The sequence below is a fragment of the Leuresthes tenuis genome, unplaced genomic scaffold (genome assembly GCF_036924035.1).
Source record: "Leuresthes tenuis unplaced genomic scaffold, fLeuTen1.0.hap1 SCAF_19, whole genome shotgun sequence".
Classification (NCBI taxonomy): Eukaryota; Metazoa; Chordata; class Actinopteri; order Atheriniformes; family Atherinopsidae; genus Leuresthes; species Leuresthes tenuis.
In genome coordinates, this window is record NW_027325373.1 from 21508883 (window position 1) to 21529747 (window position 20865).

General features: G+C 41.3%; 2 protein-coding genes across 7 annotated transcripts in view; both read right to left on the reverse strand.

The window, feature by feature from the left end:
- Positions 1–584: 584 nt before the first annotated feature.
- Positions 585–3517, reverse strand: ppiab (peptidylprolyl isomerase Ab (cyclophilin A)). The gene is made up of 5 exons (XM_072371335.1): positions 3398–3517; positions 2745–2775; positions 1236–1324; positions 973–1145; positions 585–887 (listed from the first exon to the last, which is right to left on the reverse strand). The coding sequence occupies exons 1-5, from the start codon at positions 3464–3466 to the stop codon at positions 752–754; spliced, it is 498 nt and encodes a 165-aa protein (XP_072227436.1). The 5' UTR covers positions 3467–3517; the 3' UTR covers positions 585–751.
- A 2963-nt stretch (positions 3518–6480) lies between these two features.
- zmiz2 (zinc finger, MIZ-type containing 2) overlaps positions 6481–20865 on the reverse strand; it is a 34809-nt gene continuing 20424 nt past the window's right edge. For 5 of the 6 annotated variants that reach the window (XM_072371333.1, XM_072371330.1, XM_072371328.1 and 2 more), the window contains exons 6-20: positions 20446–20664; positions 19372–19584; positions 18893–18976; positions 18622–18799; positions 18000–18141; positions 17359–17437; positions 15231–15362; positions 15030–15135; positions 13288–13445; positions 13143–13210; positions 12985–13053; positions 12278–12519; positions 11645–11763; positions 10050–10250; positions 6481–9884 (exon numbers count right to left, since the gene is read on the reverse strand). In XM_072371333.1, coding sequence (XP_072227434.1) covers positions 9777–9884; positions 10050–10250; positions 11645–11763; positions 12278–12519; positions 12985–13053; positions 13143–13210; positions 13288–13445; positions 15030–15135; positions 15231–15362; positions 17359–17437; positions 18000–18141; positions 18622–18799; positions 18893–18976; positions 19372–19584; positions 20446–20664 — 2118 coding nt within the window. In that variant the 3' untranslated portion in view covers positions 6481–9776. The remainder of the gene's footprint in view (positions 9885–10049; positions 10251–11644; positions 11764–12277; positions 12520–12984; positions 13054–13142; positions 13211–13287; positions 13446–15029; positions 15136–15230; positions 15363–17358; positions 17438–17999; positions 18142–18621; positions 18800–18892; positions 18977–19371; positions 19585–20445; positions 20665–20865) is intronic. The other variant, XM_072371334.1, reaches the window with a different exon arrangement.

Consider the following 20865-nt stretch of genomic DNA (forward strand, 5'->3'; position numbering starts at 1 on the left):
TTTCAGTCCATTAACATCAGCAGCCCGCCTCAATCCTAATGGGGCCGGACTTAAAATGATGCCTGAGTTCATCCATTAGCTTCATCAAGAGTAACCATAATTTCATCTGTCCATAAAACCTTTTAAAATCTGCCTTCAGGTATTTCCTGGTTGCCATCTTTATGCTTCAGCAAGTGAAGGTTGTTCAGACATGGTTTCAGCCTTTGTTAAGTCTGGACTCTTAAAGTAGGCCTACAACGCACATCTGAAAAATAGCCTCATGTTCCCTTACGACCACTTTGCACTTTGAGACTATAGTGCTCTCTACCGGAGAAATCTCTCAACCATGTTAAGGAAAAAAGAAAGAAAAGGCAGTGAACCACATGGAAGCCACAAACACCTTATTTTTCTTTAAGAATTCCTTCATTCATTCATCTTGCACACTTTCTATTTCCTGTTCAGGTCTGCGAGGGGGGCTGGAGTCTGTCTGAGCAACCATCAGCTAAAACAGACCTTTTTTCTTCATCTAATTTGACAAAAAAATGTACGTCTAATGTTGTGACTGAATAACACAAACTCTAAAATACAGATAAGATCACAGATGCTCCTTGAAGAAATCAGTATAGTTTTATTTAGATTACAAATGCTGTCCTTAAAAGGGCAGACTAGAAAGAAACCAACATTACAGAACAAATAGAAACACAGCAGGCAAACATTTAACTTTTTTACTAATGATTTTAGGACAGCAGCTGAACCAAAGAGCTGTGCTGCACTATTTCAGCTCACCACAGTCATCAATGACAGCCTTGGCTTTAGGAGTGCCGCTCTTTGTGCCTTGCTTCTCCATCGCCTTGACAACATCAATGCCTTCCACAACGCTGCCAAAGACCACATGCTTCCCGTTCAGCCTGGAGAGCAGAGCAGCCCATTAGTATGTGAAGCAACGCCTAGAACATGCTGGAACTCATGGTAGTCGGTCAGAGAGTGGCTCACCAGTCGGTGGAGGCGGTGCAGATGAAGAACTGGGAGCCGTTGGTGTTGGGTCCCGAGTTCGCCATGGACAGCGTCCCCATTCCCATGTGCTTCAGCTGGAAGTTCTCATCAGGAAACTTCTCTCCATAGATGGATTTGCCTCCAGTTCCATTGTGGTTGGTGAAGTCTCCACCCTAAAAACAACACACACACACCTAATCTCCAGTTTACTCATCAGAATTACGGCTGATAAAGACACACGACACGTTTCCTCTCATCTGTACCTGGCACATGAATTTAGGGATGACACGATGAAACGAGGAGCCTTTGTAGCCAAAACCTTTCTCTCCTGTGCACAAAGTGCGGAAATTTTCTGTAAAATAAAACCAGTGTCACCTTTTTAAGATGTAAACGCCACATGCAGAATAGAAACAATAGAGCTGGGGCCTCAAACTCTAACCTTTGGAGGCCAGTGATAGTCAGAGCTGATGAAACTTTGTAGCTTTATGGTTCATTTAGCACCCCGCATATTCCTTTGTTCTCTCCTGTATGTTTTGCTGCTTTTGGAAATATTAAGTAACATTGAGACATCCATGATAATCAGTTGTTGGTGATATTTTGCTGGTTTTTAATGTCTTTGGGGTAGTTAATGTGTAGTTCAATGTCTCGCAGTGGTTGTGAGTCTTGGGATCAGTTTGTGGTCTTTGAACATAAGTCTGTGTGGTGGTTTTGAGTCTCTGTGCTTACTTTGGGTGTCTTTTTGTGTATATTTTTATGGTTGTTTTCTTGGTTGTTGTTTTGCACCTTTTTGTGGATTATTATAGTGTTCTCCAACATCTGTGTTTGTTTTAATTCTCTTTCAGGTTTTGAGTGACCATTTGCATTCCTTCAGCATCTTTTAGCTGTTCTTGATTCTCTGACATTGCTTTAAGTCTCTGTGGTTGTTTTGTGTTCTTTGTGGAGGTTTTTGTTACTGTAGTTTATTTTAAATATTTTTGTATCTACTTGTGGTATTTTTTTTAACAATTTGTGGTTATTTTGCATCCTTGTGGCTGCTTCTTCTTTGTCTCTATGCACTGTTTCTGCATTTTCTTTTTTATCTAATGCTTCCTTTTTAGTCTTTGTGGTCAGTCGAGCTCCTTCTGCACGTTTTCAGCCATTTGAGTCTCTGTAATTGTTTTGGGTCTCTTTATGGCTGCAGAAAAACTCCATCTTTTTTTTTTTTTTTACATCATGATTTCTTTGTAATCCTTTTCCTGTTAGTCACTTGTTACATTAATGGCACCTTGCAGAAAAACACGTTTTCTTGATAATGTCGGAGCTTGTGGTAACACACTGAGACCTCAGTTAACCACCATGTTGGAGCTGTTACTGAACCTACCATATGAACACACAAAGCATATAGGTCATCTCTCCTCCACTAAGTAAATAGGTCAAATAACCAATGATGGCTATGTGGGACAGAGGCACAGTCCCTCAATAATGCAACATACAGATTTGCTTTTCAGGAGCATTGCAAATGTCATGAGTCCAAAATCAACATATCACCTATTTACAGCTTGAGGAAATAACCAAAACCATTATTATTGATTTTAAGCTCTAAATAGCTCCTTCAAACAGTGTTTACACTCACGCTTAGCTTCAAGACTCATAGTTCATGTGTTGAGATGACACTCTGTTTCACCCACTGTGTTTCCACCCAGATTTAGAATAAATACTACTGAGATTAATGGATATGTACAGTTCACAAAGAAAACAGTGAAGGCAACTCTGCAGTTAATAAGCTTACCCACCTGCAGTCTTTGGGACCACATCAGCTCGCAGCTGCCAAACAGAGATTTCAATGAGTGGAAAAGAAATTAGTGACAAAAGCAATACAGGCGAACTGTGAATTTGCAGACAAACACTTGAAAAATGAGGGTTTTGTTTAGGATGCTGGATTTTCAGGGTGAAAATGACCAAAAGATGCCATCCTCCCATGAGAGAGGCTGAAACCTGATCTTATTTTGGTGCTTTTGCTTGAAATAATAAATCTAAATTATTACTCATTGCTTCAATTTTGTTTTCAACAGAGAGGAAATAGAAACACTGTACGTCAATAATTTGCAGCCTGACCTGTAGTGTTTTTTCTTGTAATTAGCTGTGCTGCTGTTGGGCGTTTCCATTACATCCCCGGTCATGCTGTTGGTCTTCTAAACGACATAACAGCTGCCTTTTGCTCTGATACCACTAGATATGATTTACTATAATGAAGGCTAACATTAAAAACTGTGAAAACGTTGGACTAAACGCTGCATGGGATAACTTGACGTACTGAAATCTGTCTGTCACAGCAATAGGATGTCTACAAACCACACAGATGGATTTAAAACATTTTCTGAGAATTGATTATTTTAAACCTGAACGATCGTATTGGAAATTAAATTAAGCAAGCAGCAGGTCTTACCTCCATTATAATCCGGCCAGCTTTGGCGCCATCAATAGAGATGTCAAAGAAAACTCTGGGGTTTCCCATATTTATCAACCTGGGTGGATTCCCGTCGCGTCAAATTCACCCAGATTATTTATGTCTGTTTATATATATATATATATAGTGTGACAGAGCCCAGCAATAGCCAATCGCACCTCTGTCCTCCTGACAGGCTTTAGAATGGACCAATAGAAACGTAAATGGGCGGGGTCATGCTAAATATGATGTCAACTGGCATTTCTATGACAACAAGGCTACCTTTAGCGGTGTATAAAAAAGCTGTACTCAAAATAAATCAATAAAAGGATGCAAATCACGTGATTAAATCTATATTTATACAACTGCTCCTCCAACAGGGAAAAAAGTGGAAAAAAATCGACTGACTAACCAACAAAAGGGATAAAGAAAGTATGAACCCAAGATATTTTTTTCATAATTTGATTCAGCTGAATTTAATTTAATAACACAAATACATTTTTGTATTTTAGGCCTACAGAAAAGGTTTTAAAGCCATCACTTTTTGATGTTTCCATCTCATCTAAGACGATCTGACACTGAGGATACCAAGTGAGGAAGCGTTTCAGGTGTTATTTTGTCCCATTATTCCTGCAAACATTGTGCAACAGTACGGGGTGGTGCTTGTTTCAAAGCTCTCTCAGTCCAGGAGCTGTACTCTCTTCTTCCTCAGCCATGCCTTTGGAATGTGTGCAGAATGTGTTTTTACATTGTCTGCTTTTCTGCATTAATGCTGTCATCACAGAAGTGGAAATGAGCTTTGCCAAGAGCACTGATATAATCCCATACCATCACAGAGCCTGGCTGCAGGGACTGGTTGCTGACAACAGTCTGGATGCTCCTTTTTCTCTTTGGTCCAGAGCACACGGCGTCCATTTCTTCCAACAAAGATCTGGAATACTGATTGGTCTGACCACAACACACGTTTCCACTGTGTGATGTCCATGTGGTTCTATCAGCTATTGATGAATGACGGTTCTTTATGCAGTAGCGTCTGAGAGAACAGAGATCATATAGCGCAGTTTAGGTTTGCTCCCTTGTCTTTTACACACTGAAATTCCTCTAGATTCCTTGAACACTTTAATGATATTCTGCACTATAGAGGGAGAAATATGCAAGTCCTGTCCCTTCTCAGCCTTTCATGGATTACTTTTGTACCCAATCACATTGACAAACACCCGTAGATGTCACTTTTTTCACTAATAACGTTTTTTTAATCTCATTACTTGCCCTAAATTGGACATGTCTTTGATATGGAAATACACTATATTGCCAAAAGTATTCAGTCACCCATCCAAATAATTAATTTCAGGTGTTCCAATCACTTCCATGGCCACAGGTGTATAAATTCAAGCACCTTGGCATGCAGACTGCTTCTACAAACATTTGTTATAAGAATGGATCGCTCTCAGTGAGTTCCAGAGTGGCACCGTGATGGGATGCCACCTGTGCAACAAGTCCAGTCGTGAAATGTCCTCGCTATTAAATATTCCACTTTGTCAGTGGTATTATAACAAAGTGCAACATTAGCTCAAGAACAGTGCGTAGAGAGCTTCATGGAATGGGTTTCCATAGCCGAGCAGCTGCATCCAAGCCATACATCACCAAGTGTAACACAAAGCATCAGATGCAGTGGTGTAAAGCACGCCGCCGCTGGACTCTAGAACAGTGGAGACTGGAGGTTCTCTGGAGAGATGAATTGCGCATCTCCATCTGGCAATCTGATGGACGAGTCTGGGTGTGGCGGTTGCCAGGAGAACGGTACTTGTCTGACTGCATTGTGCCAACTGTAAAGTTTGGAGGGAGGATTATGGTGAGGGTTTTATTTTTTTGAGGAGCTGGGCTTATGTTTATGTATTTACCAGACGCTTTTATCCAAAGCGACTTACAAATGAAGACATAACAAGCTATATAAAAAGCTAACAATAAACTACATAGAAGGAACCCACTAGTCCGACTCTGTCAGAGGTGACAGAGTAGAGATAGGGTGCAGGCATAGAAGGAAGTGCAGAAAGATAAAGTGCAGAGATAGAGGGGGTAGGGAAGTGCTAGGATAGGAGGTGCTCTCTGAAGAGCTGGGTTTTCAAGAGCGTCTTAAAGATAGACAGGGACTCTGTTCTGGTAGCGCTCGGTAGGTCATTCCACCATCGTGGGACGACACATGAAAAGAGTTTGGATTGTCTTAGGCGTGGTGTAGGAGCTGCCAGACGACAATCCTGGGATGAACGGAGGGACAGAGTTGTGACATAAGCCTTTGCAAGAGCATTCAAGTAGATGGGAGCCTTAGCTCCTTAGTTCCAGTGAAAGGAACTCTGAATGCTTCAGCATACCAAGAGATTTTGGACAACTCTGTTGAAACAGTTTTGGGATGGCCTCTTCCTGTTCCAACATGACTGCGCACCAGTGCATAAAGACATGGATGAGTGAGTTTGGTGTGGAAGAACTTGACTGGCCTGCACAGAGTCCTGACCTCAGCCCGATAGAACACCTTTGGGATGAATTAGAGAAGAGACTGCGAGCCAGGCCAACATCAGTGTCTGACCTCACAAATGTGTTTCTGGAAGAATGGTCAAAAACTTCCCATAAACACATTCCCAAACCTTGTGGAAAGCTTGTACAGAAGAGTTGAAGCTGTTATAGGTACAAAGGGTGGGCCGACGTCATATTAAACCCTATGGATTAAGAATGGTGTGTCACTTTAGTTCATATGAGTGTAAAGGCAGATGAGTGAATACTTTAGGTAATATAGAGTACTTTAAGGAATCAAATTAGGCAGATGACAAAAAACATTAAATTTCTTGGTTCCATGTTGTAGGCAATGACCTGAAAGTCAAAGTAAACCGTTTTCCTCTTCAATTTGCATTTTTCTCACCATCCCAACCTTTTCTGGTTTAGGGTTGACTCCAAAGTATTAAAATTTAATAAACAGGCGAACTAAAAACAAGCCATGTCCAAAAAAATTCCCCAAAAACAGTAACAGCTGGATGAGTTAGCCAGTTCTTTAAACCCGTCTTTTCTTTATTCTCAATCAAATAGTTCTGCACGACAACATTTCATTTGAATTTTATTTGCTGATGTAATCTGGAATTGGTGCTGAAATGATACAGTTTCTTAGAAAAATTTAAATATAACAGCCTTTTTTTGCTTCAACACACAGGCATAACATCCATAAAAAGCTCTTTTTGTCAAATAGTGACTTTTAATTCAGATTTAGGAGGGGGACAAAGTAACTGTGGGTACAATGATGATTATGATTAAAAAATAAATAGAAAATAATGTCAGTTACAATGTGTTACAAAATATGTGGAATAGTTTACATATTCTTAAAAAAAATGTATTCTTTTTCTAGCAAATTTGCAGTTAAATAGTCCATTTCCAAATATAACATTATTGTGTTACTCAAATTGGCAAAGAACCAATTGTTGTTGCCTTGTCGAGGCAAATGTTGACCCACAAAGAGTGCGGTCGCAAAATCAATCCTAGAAAAACGGCGTCAGCTTTAAAAAGTGGTATTAAGAATCAACCCCTGCTGACTGTTTTCTGTCATACATGCATCTATGTATGTCCGACCTTCACATTTGTACAACTGCTTTATAGTTTTCAACATAATGTATACAGTGCCAACAATGATCCATTATCCAACTAATGACATTAAAATTACCATGATTAACAATTAGTTTGATACACACACGTTCTCTAATGAAAACAGCTGATTATACAGTACATAAACCCGTGTCAGGATGGGTTATACATGTCAAACCATTTAGAAACATACAAATAGTGTTCCAATGGCAGAAAATGCCATGACACACAGTTCATTTACAGTATGCTTGAGACCCTGAAACAGGGTGAACCAACAAAGGAAAGGAAAGGTGGAGGTGTGGGGGTCATATTTCACAGTGCTGAAAGATGTAGAAACAATGGGCCTCAACACTCTCCCAGCATCATTTATTAAAAATGTCATTTTCTGTTGAGTTCATCTTCAGGCCTTTTCTTTCATCACTTCACTGCTCACATTCAACATATTCCTTAGAGTGCAACATCAAAGAAGCTTGAGGATATCATCTTTATACTATCTGATCGTCAACTGTTCCCATGAAAAATGACCAAAACCAACAATGAGTGCATCCTGTTAAGTGACTGGTCAGTTCAAATTTTGACAAGGGGGTAGAAATACTCAAACAGCTGATGGGATAATATAATATGAGGCTCAAGCCTGGTGGCTGTTTCCAGAATTCACAGAGTTCAAAGATCAGCCATGATTCTGTAAATCCAAACATCCGCAGCTAAAAACAGGTGTGGACAGCCTGTCAACTTTTAGATTTTGATCAATACCTTTTAAACAACATGTAATAAAAATCAGACTTTACAGTATATATTGATATAATCTGATGCTTGAGTACTTTTTCCTCTTGTAAAGCCGTGCCACAGAGCGTATTACCCCTCATTCAAAGCCAGGGCCCCAATTTTAGCCGTTTGTGAGTCCAGACTCGCTCAACTTTGTCCGCACTCTTTCTTTTAAAAAAGCAACTCGCATTTAATGTAGCGACATGTCGGACACCTGTGACTACTTCCCTTTTAAGAAGGGCATCAGAACAGCGCTGGCGCTCGCTTGTCTTCCCTTGTAAAGCACCTGCAACCTGACCCCGCTGTGAGCAGCACATAAAAAAACCATGTTTTCTAATTCATTTCTTTTTTTTTTTAAATATTCAAACAGCTGAAATCATTAAGAGACACGGTTAAACCATCCCCAGGTAAAAACTCAAATCTAAATTTGTATCGTTTTAAAAGTGCCAACTGGAACTAAAAACAAGGTACTTCCTGGTGCGTTTCAGGTACACTTCCTATCTTCATGCTGCGTTCAATTTCACCTTGTAAATCTACACCAGTTGTCTAACTGTTTATTTTCCGTGTTTTTCTCCTTATTTATAATAATAGATACATGCAATTCTTTACACAAAAACTTAAAGGAACATAATGTTCATTAATTAATAATGTTCTGCAACATTTATTTATTTTTTTTCCAGTTTTTTAGTCTTGTGTTTTCATGTGAAATGCATCACTCGACGTCTCACAAGCAATATCGTTGTATTTTTGTGATTCTGATTGTTCCTTCACCCACAGACTTCACGTATGAAACACTCGCGTTTCTACAGCGAAAGTAAAGTACTGAAAGAAAGTGCAGCTGGACACCGTTGTGGAGTTTCAAACACCAGCATCTGTACCAGTTCTAATGTGAAAACTACCAAAACGGCAGAAAATACAGTGACGTGTTATTTTTTGAAGTTTTTTTGGCAACACTGGCCTGCTGTCGCTGAAAACATTCCTTAAAATGTAATTTCTAAGACAAACATCGACAGTAGAAACGGTATAGAGAGTCAAAACTACTGAGAGATGAGCAAACAGTGCTGGTTTTGGATTTTCCATGTCTTTCGTTGACAACAATAATATGGAATATTAAAATCCTAAAGGTCTTTAGCACATACAGGATGATTTGTTTTGTCTAAAGTTTGTCTGAACCGTTCTGGTGTAAATAAAGCTTAAATTTGAAATGTCGACTCCATCGTTCGGCTGCCAAATTGAGTGGAGGGTCACATAAAAGCATTCTTTACGGAGTTGTTATCCGTGATAAGAAAACAGCTCCACGTGCATCATCACATGAGGGTTGGGCCATAAGATGGAAAGAAGGAAATTCAAATATGTAACACAAGAGTAGGGAAATGTTCTGCTGTCTTTTAGATTAAAATCTACCAAATATTCTCAGTGCCATTCGATCATACTTTAACAAACATTCAGCTGGACGTATTTGGTGTTTTTGGACACTTTGGAATCTGTTCTATTGTTTCGTTTCGTTTTGACAGTTTGAATAAAGTTTGGACCCACAGCTGACTTTCCTACAGACCTACAGGTGGAATCTGCTGGTTTATGGGAAATTATTCCACAATGAGGATTAATGCTGCAATATGCAATGAACTTTACTGTCCTCCAGCTCCAGCTTCCATCATCCTCCCCGGCAGAGAATCATCATGATGAATGAACCCTCAAGCCTGCAATTTGTGCTATAGATTAAACTGCTGGTCAGCAGAGTCAGTGCCTGTGTGGTTCTGTTCTTCATACTCACCAGTCAGTGCTGACAGGGGAACATTGTTCCTCACTGCATCCCTACACTGTACTCAATGGATTTCAGAGGACACTTCAGAAAGAAAGAAAGACACCAAAAAGCCCACCATCACTCACACTCACTGTCACTCACACACACAGAGTGGGTGCAAACAGAGCCGGGCTCTGACAGAAGCAAACAGCAGGCTGGTCTGGAAGCTGCCCGGCGGGAAGGTGAAGTTCAGTTGTTCTCGAACAGCGCCAGCAAGTCGTCACTGCTGTTGTTTGGGAGGTCGGGGGGGCCCAGGTAGGACAGCAGCTCATCCGGGTTGGTCAGCTCAGGAAGAAGCTTCATGACAGACAATTTTAAAGGTATCATTAGTTTTTCTTTGATCCGTCTGATTCCTCTGAGGTCAAGCATGAAAAATACCAACTAAAGAGACATTCAAGTCCACATGTCTAAAGTGCTGCGCTGTGTCAGAGCTTAACACATGACCCAGTGGTTTCCACTCACATCGAGAGTGTGATCGGGCCCTTCTCCTCCCGGACCGACAAGACCAAAAGAGCCTTCGCTCTGCAGCCGGGAATTCTGGGTACCAGCGCTCCGCTGGGGCAGGGGGCTGCCGACGTCACCGAGACTCTGGCTCCCGTGGACACCTGAAGCGTGCTGCTGGAGCATGTGATGAGCGTGTTCGATTCGTCCAGAATGAGTCGTCTGAGAGCAAAGACAAACGAGGACGGAGTCTTTATTTTCAGGACTAAACTTTATCATTTCAACAAACATGCCTTTTTTAAGAAGCTGGCCAGCAGACGTGTGTGACAGCAGCAGCACATACACCTTTGATTGTCCTTTAAAAACAGCTGAGCAGCTGTGAGCGACAGGCGGAGGTGGTTTAGTTTACCTCTCCTTCATGATTACAGACGAACTGAGAAACACACCTTTGATATCCATAAAGCTGCACTGATACACGGCATTATCAGAGTATTTTGAGCTAAATTAAATCAGCTCGTTAGCCCAATAGTCACACTTCTTTGCTCTGGTTTTAAAAATTTAAGAAATTAAAAATCTCAAAACGACTCCAAACGCATGAAAGATTTTAAACTTTTTTTTTTTTTTTTGTACTTTTACATGCAAAAAACTTGGGACACTGCAGGACTTTTGACCTCTTCTTTGTAATTGGAGTTGCATATATTTAAAGTTTCACCACCCGCCCTTGAAAGAGAGAGAAATAGTGAATTTAAAGATGTTTTAGGCATTTTAAGGCATGAGCAACGATATCATTGAAAGGAAGATGATGTCAAATTTACACTACTTGAGATTATTAGTGAGTCATTCAAGTTTATACTTTTGGATGTTTTATGTAACTTGAACACATTTTTAAATTTTTCCCCCAGTGAACATTTACTGTAAAGCATCATATGCTACCGTATGGCTGCATCTGCACGTCAGCCATTATGACAGAGAGTACTTTTAGAATATTTGCTGACACCAGAGAAACTTTTTCCTAAAAAAAAAAAAAAAAAAATTCCAACAATAGACAGACCTGCTGCAGACTGAGAGGATCATCTTATTAACTACACTTCATCATCCACTTGCTGTTGCTGTTCTCATCTTTAGTCATAAATGCTTCATCCAAACAGGAAAAAAAAGCTGCTAGAATTCAGGCCCAACATGGGAAAATTAATCAATATCAAAGCAGTTCTTTACAGTGAGACCAGAAGCACAACACAAACCAAAAGGTTTGTCCCTGTAGCCATGCTTTCCATAACGCTCTTTAAAATTGTCTTATTAAAAATGATCTAAAAGAAGGTTTTAATCAAGCTAAACCTGAACCTAAACAGCAGATTTGTCCGGGACTACTTTCAGAAGCGGATTTATCTGTGTTTTGGTGCTCAGCTTCCTGTCTCATCCAGATGATGTTTTGCCTAAATGAGCTACATAACAGACACTTAGCTCATGACATGGTTGTTATTAATGCTTAGTCAGCCATCAAGGAAAGAGTCCTGAGTGAAGTGGACAGAACAGACACAGAGTTTGGTCCACGTCACTGTGGCCAGGGGCTGCATGGTATAAGGAAACATGTGAAAGCGGGTTTAAAGGTATCTAACCTGGTCAGACTGATATGGGAGAGGAGGTGGTCCGGAGGGGGCGTACTCTCCGAGTGTCGGGGTCCCGGGAGTGTTGGGGAAGTCTGTAAATCCTGTTTGGCCGGAAAATCCCTGGCTTCCTACAAAAGGAAAACACAGCAAGTGTTACTTCAAACAGACAAAGACAGGCTGATGCAGACTTTGGTTTTCTCCCTTTGTAACAGTGCAGAATTAGAGAGCTCTTCAAGCTGTGGAGCGAAAGCTGGAGTCCTGGCGCAGAAAGAAAGAAAGGGGGGGTGTTCTCAGCGCATCAGAACACGTGCACAAACAGGTCGTGTGATGTCTGTTGAATCCGTTCCACTTTAATTTAGTTTACACATAAAAACAAGCAACATTATACAGTCAAAAGCTCATCAAATCGAATCAAGGGTTCAAGATGAGGTTCCAAAGATCAGAACCTGAAGAGGGTGATGGTTTTGTTTATTTGAAAAACATGAAAATATTCTAAATGATTTACTCAATTAGATTTCAAATGACTGCCTCTTCATCCGGGACTGGCTTCCCGAGTAAATTCCAAATCTAGATTAACTGGCCTGTTATCCCCAGGTTCTGTTCCAGTGATCCGACTTCATTTCACGCTTTGTAATGAGTTACCTGGCCTGCTGTAGTCAGGGGTGTTCCTGCCTCCCGCAGTCAAACTCTGGTAGGGAGACGACGCCGGGCCCAGAGCTGCGATCATTTCCATCACGTTCGGAAGGACCATGTGACTCGGACTGACCGTGCGGCAGCGTTTCAGGACCGGACCGTCGGGCTCCTCCTTTATGTGGAGGTCTGGTTTGATGGGCACCGGCCTCCAGCCACACACCGGGTCGATGGTGATCTCCTCGTAGTCTGAACTGAGGAAAGAAACAGAAAGACTTGAACTGGCTTGAATTGGATTGGATCTTTTAAGTGCTTTGAGATGACTTTGGTTGTAATTTGGTGCCATAGAAACAAAACTAAATCTGAATAAATTGTGAGGCTTTTATTCGTTGGAGAGCCAGCTCATAGGAAAGGATTATACTGCATTCTAATTTCCTGTGCTCACCACTTTATATGAAAAATGTCTGAGTATATTCACTTTCACAACTCTGTTGAATTATATCATACATTCTACTTTGAGTTTTCCTTAAATTAAATTAAATGTTTTCCAGTATTTAGTTTACCTGTAAGAATTTAGGATTTAGCTGATGTTGATAAGTAGAAAATAAATAGCTGTAGAAATGGAGATTAAAGTGAATACACCCCCCATCAGAGCATTTTAACCAGCCTAGTTCAAGCTGCCCACTACTTTGGCTTTGTTTCTAAGAACCGATACTTACTTCTGAATGTAGACAAGAATCCCGAGCATGTATTGGTCAACTTCCAGCCCTTCGAGCAAAGCTGTTTTACTGTGAATGAGAGGAGACGAGCTGGTTGAATGTCACGCTGATAAAAGTGAATTTCATTTGTAAAAGCTGTAGCTTGGTAAGGCGCGTACTTGCACACAGGACATCTCCAAGTCCCTCTTTCACAATTCAGTTGCAAATAGGACTCCAGGTCAAAACACTAAAAATGAAAGACAAACGTGATTTGACTTGAGCTGGGTGCATACTGCAGGTGTGAGCATGCAGGGGTGGCCTCACCTGTATGTGCCTGCAGTCGTGGCCTCTGGCTGGCAGCTGGATTCGTCTGAAGGTGATCGGGCATTTGAGAGAGACTTTGATTGCCGTCTGCTCCACTCCATCCTCTCCGTTCAGACCGGGCGTCCCGGGGATTGTGCCGCTACTGAAATTTCTCTTAACTGAAACGAAAACACAGTAAAGGAGAACTTTAACAACCTCACTGGAGCGTCTGCTCTTGAGCAGACACGTTTTCCATGTCTGACAAACGCACTAAATACATGTTTGAAGCTCATTTAAATGAGCCAACAGATGAAGTTTACTGTAGCTGTATTTCACCGTCTGCAATTAACACCCCCGACGTGACAGCAATACCGACGAGTTCTCCTAAATCTAGCAGGTAGACTTTTTAACGTCAAGATAAAAGATGAGACTTTATTGTCTCAGAGGGAAATTTGCCTTCAACACAACACCACAATAAATCCACACTGAGATTCGGTCTGAAAATGGAGCTTCTAGAAATCACTGATATGAGCCTTAAAGGTGAGTAAAAGTAGCTGATCACAGGACCGCTGTCATTACGGTGGATTTAGGATTGCAAAACAATGATGTGATCTTGAATTAAAAAAACAAACACTTTTGAGCGAATGAACAGACTTTTAGATTTGTTTAACAACAAAAAAAGAGGAAATACTTAAATAACTTTGACTGTTTTCTGCTGTTTATCATGTCAGCCATGTTTAACAATTTCAATACAGCTAATAAATAAAGTGGTTGATGTACAATTCAGAAGTAAAGTCATATTTCTCTGATAGATTTAAGCTTGTTTGTGTAAATGAGTTACTCATGGAGTTCCACAGGGCTCTATACCTGGTCCGTTACTTTTCATCTTATACTATACATACTGCCGACAGGCAATAAGCAGCTTGGCCTAAATTTCAAATGCTGTGGAGATGACACTTAGCTGTAGTCTAATCAACTAAAAGGTTTAATCTGGCTTTGTTGGTTTAAAAACAGCTGTGTCCAGTTTTGGATAAAAAATCCATTCAGACAAATACCAGATGGGCTGGCAATACCGTGGGCGGACTAGCGGACTTTTTAAAGTTTTTTGGGTGGAGAGAGTGGGGAAAGATATGGAGCAAAGGGCTCCATATCAGGGAACTTCAGCCTCTGTGCATGGGACGCCTGCTCAACCGGTGGAGCAATATAACTGTGAGGTTGCTGTGAGTTTGATGTTGAATCCATCGATGATAACGTTGATCTTGGCGTCCCATCACCTCAGAAAGTTGAGGCAGAGGCCACCCTCTAGGCCTGGAGGTTTCCTCCTTTTAAAAAGGCATTTCCCCTACTGTCTCCCACCATGTATAATAGTGCTATACAAATAAAAACTGAACTGAAAAGACTTTTTCACTTTCTCTTTTTATCCCCTCTCTGCAACACAGAGGACACTTCTGTTCAACCAAAAGCTTTTCATGTCCCACTGGGTGGGATATTCAATGTGTGAATATGTTGAAGAGTTTTTGGGGGATACCAACTCACTTTTAAAACCCAAAGAGTCTGAGATTGCCATCATTCAGACGTCCAAATGTAGAAACACTCTCCACAGTGAGAGCTCCTGGACAGAGCAGCTCATTTTAAAAGGTGCTTTCTTAGATTTTATTCCTCTTGATTTTTCTTTGTGTCCCCTCTTCATCTTAAGACCTCTGCCACTGTGTTCTATTTCTGTTAAAGCCCTTGTTCTGGGAGTGATGAAGAAGTTAACTCACTCTTGGTGATGCAGTGTTCGGCTGGCAGCAGCCTCTTCTTCATCAGACCCTGCAGGACGGACCTGATGGATGGTCTATGCACCAACTGTAACACAAACAGATGGGACTGGGGGCAAAGAGAGAGGAGGGAAAACAAAATGCATTCAAATGGGATCTGATCCGGTACGTTGCACTGCAGCTATTCATTTCAAGGCGACTTACACAGCAGCATGCCGTCACTGTGATCTGCACGGTGTTGCGCCCTGGTTGACACACTTGTTTTAGGTACAAGGGCTTGTGGGATGTTTTGTTGTCACCTCGTTCAATAGACAAAGGAGTCGCGTTCACACTGACCTGAAACGGAAAATAAAAAGACCAAAGTTGGAATAAACTCGTCAGATTAGTTCTTTTTTTGCTTTGTTTTTCCATCTAATCTCTGGGTTTAATTGTGGAAACTGTTCCATGCCAACACTTCGCACATGTTGCACCTTAATGAAGGCAAAACTCAGGAGCAGATCTGATCTGCTCCAACATCAGAGCACTGGTTTGCTGGTTAGTTTTAAGATTGATTTTCATTCCACCAATGCAGCTTCATACATTTGGATTCTTCCCACTTGTCAAACATACTTTACGACAGTCGGGATCTTAAGTGTAAAAATGCATTTTTAAAAAGCCTCTCTGATAGATTATCAAATATTTCATGTCTAACAGTCTTATCGTCGTGTTATGATTTGTATTTTAAGGTCTAATTTTATCCTCTGATTGTGCAGTTACTCTCCGATTGGTCTTGGGTGGAAATAATTTCTTGGCCATTTCTAATCTCTTAAAGTACTTTTTAATACCTGATAAAGATGTGCTTTGAACAGAAAATTGTATTATTATTCTAGTTGCTGCTGTAGATTCAATTCAGTCGTGTCACATGTACCTTTTTTTCCACGTCAATCCACCGCTGTTATGCCTCCGAGATGGCAAGAGACGTAGTAAGAGAGGCAAAATGATGCCGCACCGTGTTTAATTTTACACGTTAAGCTCTGAAACGCCGAGCTCGCCACTGTAACCAACTGAGCTGTCGTCACTCAGCTGATTCTGCGACCCCCGTTTGAGGCGATGTGGGTCCGTTTTACAAAGAGGAGCAGAGGCCAAAGCCAGTCGATAAGGCGTAAAAGAGGCCATGTACATTCTTCTAATCTTAATAGCAGAATTCACTCGAAATGTTAATCAAATTAAAGCACCAAATCCTTAATAAATGAGCTAAAAAAGTCAGAATGACTGTCTGAACTATGATCGTGAGCTCTCGTGGGATTGTAAAGTTAAATTGTGCAGCATTGTCAGCTGATTTCTTATCTTTGGTAATGGATGAACTTGATTTGTGCATTCAAAATGTATTTTTACATACCGTTACCTCTGTGGCTGCCTGTGTTGTTATGGTTACCCACCCACCCTCACCTCACTTTAACTCTTTCCTAAAACTGTATTTGTTGCAGGCTGTTTTAATCATGGAGGCTGCATGCTAAAAAAGCTGCATTTGTTGAATTTTACTGTTGATTTGGAGGCAACAAAACAAGCTGTAAACACAGCACTGACATGCAATCATCACACAAAGCTGTCATGACTAACTCGTCAGTAAACAATAAGGTCCAGCAGACAAAGGAAAACACATTACTGTTTATCTGGAGTCCTGTGGGATTATCTGGGCTATTTCACTGGAAACAGCTGCCTGCTGCAGCTTGAAATATGCTCTGAAGCCAAATAAATGAGCCAACATGCTTTACAAAACTGAGGCAAGCTGAATGGGTATTGATAATTCCGTGGATTTTTGACAATGAGGACATCATGGATTTTATTCTTTGCAACTAACTGTGTACAAACAGTGGCTGATGCAGACACAAACAAGCAAAACTGAAGGATTATCAAAGCCTTTTATTAACCGATTGTGTATATTTAAATGGGGCTTTTCACAAATGAAACCTTTAAAGTAGCCAGTTAGTTATTGTGGTGGAGAAAATAGAAAAGCCCTTTATCAAGATAAATCTCAGCTGTGTAGACTTTTCTTTTTTTCTCTTCACTTCTATTAATTTTCTGCAAGCCTCAGTTAGAAAGAGCTCTCTTCTGCTACAAGAAGAGAAAAGAGTCCTGCAGAAGATGGTCTGACACCACAGAGGAAACAAACAAATTAATGCAAACAGCTGCTTTTACTGAAGTAAAGGAATTAGAAACTACTTTGTCTTTCATTGCAGGTAGGAGACACTTTATTGGTGAAGATAAGCGGCACCATTTCAGCAGCTGGAAGCATCAAAAAAGAAAAAAGTGATAAAAAAAAAAAAAAAAGAGGGAAGATGAGGGTGCTTACCTGCACAGATGCGGGCCAGTTGGTGTTCATCTGTCGGTCCTCGTGGTGGTAACACTTAAACTGCAGCTCCAGATCCGGCCTGCAGGGGGAGACACAACAACAGAGTTCAGAGGGAGACTGGGTGGGGTTATCCAACATTCCTGGTTTGTTTCCTTCATCTGGTGTTTAAAATTGTTCAGGAAGAGAAACTGACAGAGGTCTGCTGCTCTTATTTCACACTAACCGACACATGTCATGTAACAGATTTATGAAACTACTGTCGCTCCCTGTCTCACGTTATGATAAATGGATTCAGCACCATTGTGAATTCATTCCTATTTCCCCAAACACATTTTTCAGATGAATAAAGACAGTGATGAAGAAGGACTCACAGGAGCCTTAGACAGGAATACCTGTACACCTGCTTAGTAATGCAGCTATCAAATCAGCCAGTCAGTGATTTACTACAGTAAACGCTCATATAGAACATCAGAATGAAGATATAATCGTGGCAGGTAGGCTGCTTTGATTGCTTTCTGCAGAAGCTGAGCTGGACTTTCACTTAAAGAGCGATTGACACGCACCAACATGTAAGAGCAATGACACGCTGCAACATCCTCACAACATCCTGTGGTTTGCTGTCGCGTTAAGCCAGATCTCACCTCATCATGAGGGTTTTGTAGACGGAATCTCGGAGCTGGAAGGCGTGGTTGCTGACGGCCAGATTGTGCTCCAGCCTGAACGGCTCCAACACCACGCCGTCTCGCACTGGGAACGTCAGGCGCAGGTCATCACTGGGGTTCCCTGGAACGGAAAACAGACGTAGGATCTGTGCGTCTTAACCCTTTCTTTCACAGACAATTTAGACCAGATATGGAGTATAAAATGGTAGCTTTTAATATCACCATATGTTGATTCTTTGATTCTTCTTTGCGTCTGGCGTCGTGTTCAAAGCTGCTCAGTGATTAGGAGCCTTTCAGCCTGAAAACTCATCTGACTTCAATAAAAACTGCAGCAGTCCACAGTTTTATTGTAATTAATTGTCTGCTTGTACTTTATTTCATTAAACTATTAGTATCTTTTATTTCTAATTCCTTGTGTCAACATGTTTATTCTTGGTAAGTTTTTCATATCTTGGTGCACATGAGGCCATAAATCCACACTGAACATGCCGAGAGTTTGCAAACTGCTTGTAAATGGTTGTAAAGTTGAATGAAAATGGCACCATAATGACGGCTGTCATTGTGAGCAGTGTGTGTTCTGATGTGTGGGGCTGCGTCTCACCTGTAGAGACCTGCTGGGAGCTGATGTTGGGTTTGGTCTCAGGTGGAAGGTAGGGCGGTTTGGTGTCCTGGCCTGGGGAAAGGTAGGGAGGTATGGAGGACCCAGGTGTCATCGGAGGGGTGGGATTCCCTCCCATCGGTGAGCTGGGGTACCCGGGTATCACTCCACCCCGACCTGGCTAAGAAACGAGGATGAGGACAAGTATGAGAACAAGACATAAGGAGGCGCTTCTTCATTTCAGGGTCACACTGGACTTGTTTTTTGAACCTACCCCGTTTACTGCAGCCTGTGTGAAGGCATTGTATCCTCCTGCTCCTCCAGATGGCAGACTGCCCTGACCATTGAAAGGCTCCGACTGCAGACCACAGACAGGAAACGCGATATTATCCACCTTACACACCAAGGAGCTCAGCTATGGTGTAGAAAATTAATCTACATGGCTAGAATTTCTTAAAGAATGTCACATTTTTCCACATTTTGTTCGTTTTCTTTATGTCCCATCACAGAATTTGCTCTAAGCCTCGAAACTTCACAACACTTTAGTGGCATTTATTGTCTTAATTTATTTATGCAATAAATAGATAGAGAGCCAAACAGGAACACCTTATCAAACAAAACCTTTTCCGTGGATCATAAGAAATAAAAATAAGTTAATGAGTTATTAGGAGAAGTTGTCCCTTAGAAAATATCACAATTAAAATAAAGATTATAAACACGTGACATCTAGAATCTGATGGTGGATCTGATCACCTTATAATAATGTGGAGGATTGGGCTGGCCGGTGCCAGGGGGGAACTGTGCGGGATTGTGTGATCCAGAGGTGTACTGTCCCATGTGAGGCATCCGGCTGGAGTGGTAAGATGGTGATGGAGCACATCTCTGCTGGGGACCAGTGGGGTATTGCAGAGGTTGATTAGGATACCCAGACATCCCTCCAGATCCATACTGCTGTGCTGGAAAACCCTGGAAAATGAAAACATAGACTTTTAGACACCCAGGCATATTTAATAGACCAGAACCATTCAAATAAAGTTTCATTTTGATTCTTCATTTACTGAACTCCTACAGACAAGGCATCACATCTCCGTTAGATGATCATTAACCTGTAGAAAGCATAAATAAGAGGCCGTAAAACGGGTTGAGATGGTCTCAAACCGTCAATCTGGCTGTCGTCCTTACATTCGAACCACTTCGTCATAGATGTCAAATTCCCTAAAAAAAAACTTTTTCAAATAGCTTTATAGCATCAAAGCATGAGACAAGAATGACTGTACCCCCAATATCAGTTACCGAGAAAGTGGCACATAACCAGGGACACGGAGCTACATTTTATAACCTCTTCAATTAAACCATCATTAGATAGACTGAATGTCTGGAGGACGGTTAAACAAGAAAACATTACTGAAAAGGATTGGAAAACAGCATTGGTAAAGACTCAGAAAGGTTCAATTAAGATTCAGGTATTTTGAACAAAGGTAGTTGAACGTCTATCCTGAATGGTTAAAAATAATATCCCTGAATATCACTGAAACCCAAGATCTGGCTATTTGGAATACAGCCTACGGTCTTCATTAGAATGATGAAACAAACGAAAATAATTGACTTGGGACTCCAGGCAAGAAAAATGATTGCACCATATTGGACAAATGCTGATCCTCCCACCATTGGAATGAAGAAAAAAAAAGAAGGGGTAATGAGATGTTTTGAGTTGGAAAAACTTGCATAAACTGTCAAAGTTAAACAGGACAAATGTGTTTATATTCGGGTCTCATTCGTGCCTTTTGTGACAAATGAAAGCACAAGTCCTACTTTGGCGTCACTGACCTCTGAATGGAAGGGCCGTTTGAGTCCCTGCTGTCCACCTGGGTAGCCTCCATGTTGGGGCATCCTCTGAGCCTGCACAGGGTGAGAGGGATACAAGCCTCCAGTGGAAGGTGGCAGTCCAGGCCTGGAAGTGACCATCCCACCAGGGTTCATCCCAGGGGGACCACGGGGGCCTGAATGAGACAGGAACTGGGTGCTGTAAGAGGATGCTCCACCCATCTGGGAGGGAAAAGGAAGTAAAACAAAATAGAAGCAAAGGAGGGATCAGAACAAAGCTTGCTGGTTCTTTTCCACAGCCCGAACAGCTCATAGAGGGAAAAAACTGTCAGCGTTATCTCAAGTTAAAAGGGAGTAGTCACCTCTTTAGTTTCAGGACTAAGACCGAAGACATTTAGTAAACTTTTATTTTTATCTAAACTG

Coding starts and splice junctions, on each gene's coding strand:
- ppiab (XM_072371335.1), bottom strand. CDS start 3,466: ATGGGAAACCCCAGAGTTTTCTTTGACATCTCTATTGATGGCGCCAAA. Junction 1,146..1,235: donor TCCCTAAATTCATGTGCCAG/GTACAGATGAGA, acceptor TGTTGTTTTTAG/GGTGGAGACTTCACCAACCA. Junction 888..972: donor TGCACCGCCTCCACCGACTG/GTGAGCCACTCT, acceptor TCTGCTCTCCAG/GCTGAACGGGAAGCATGTGG.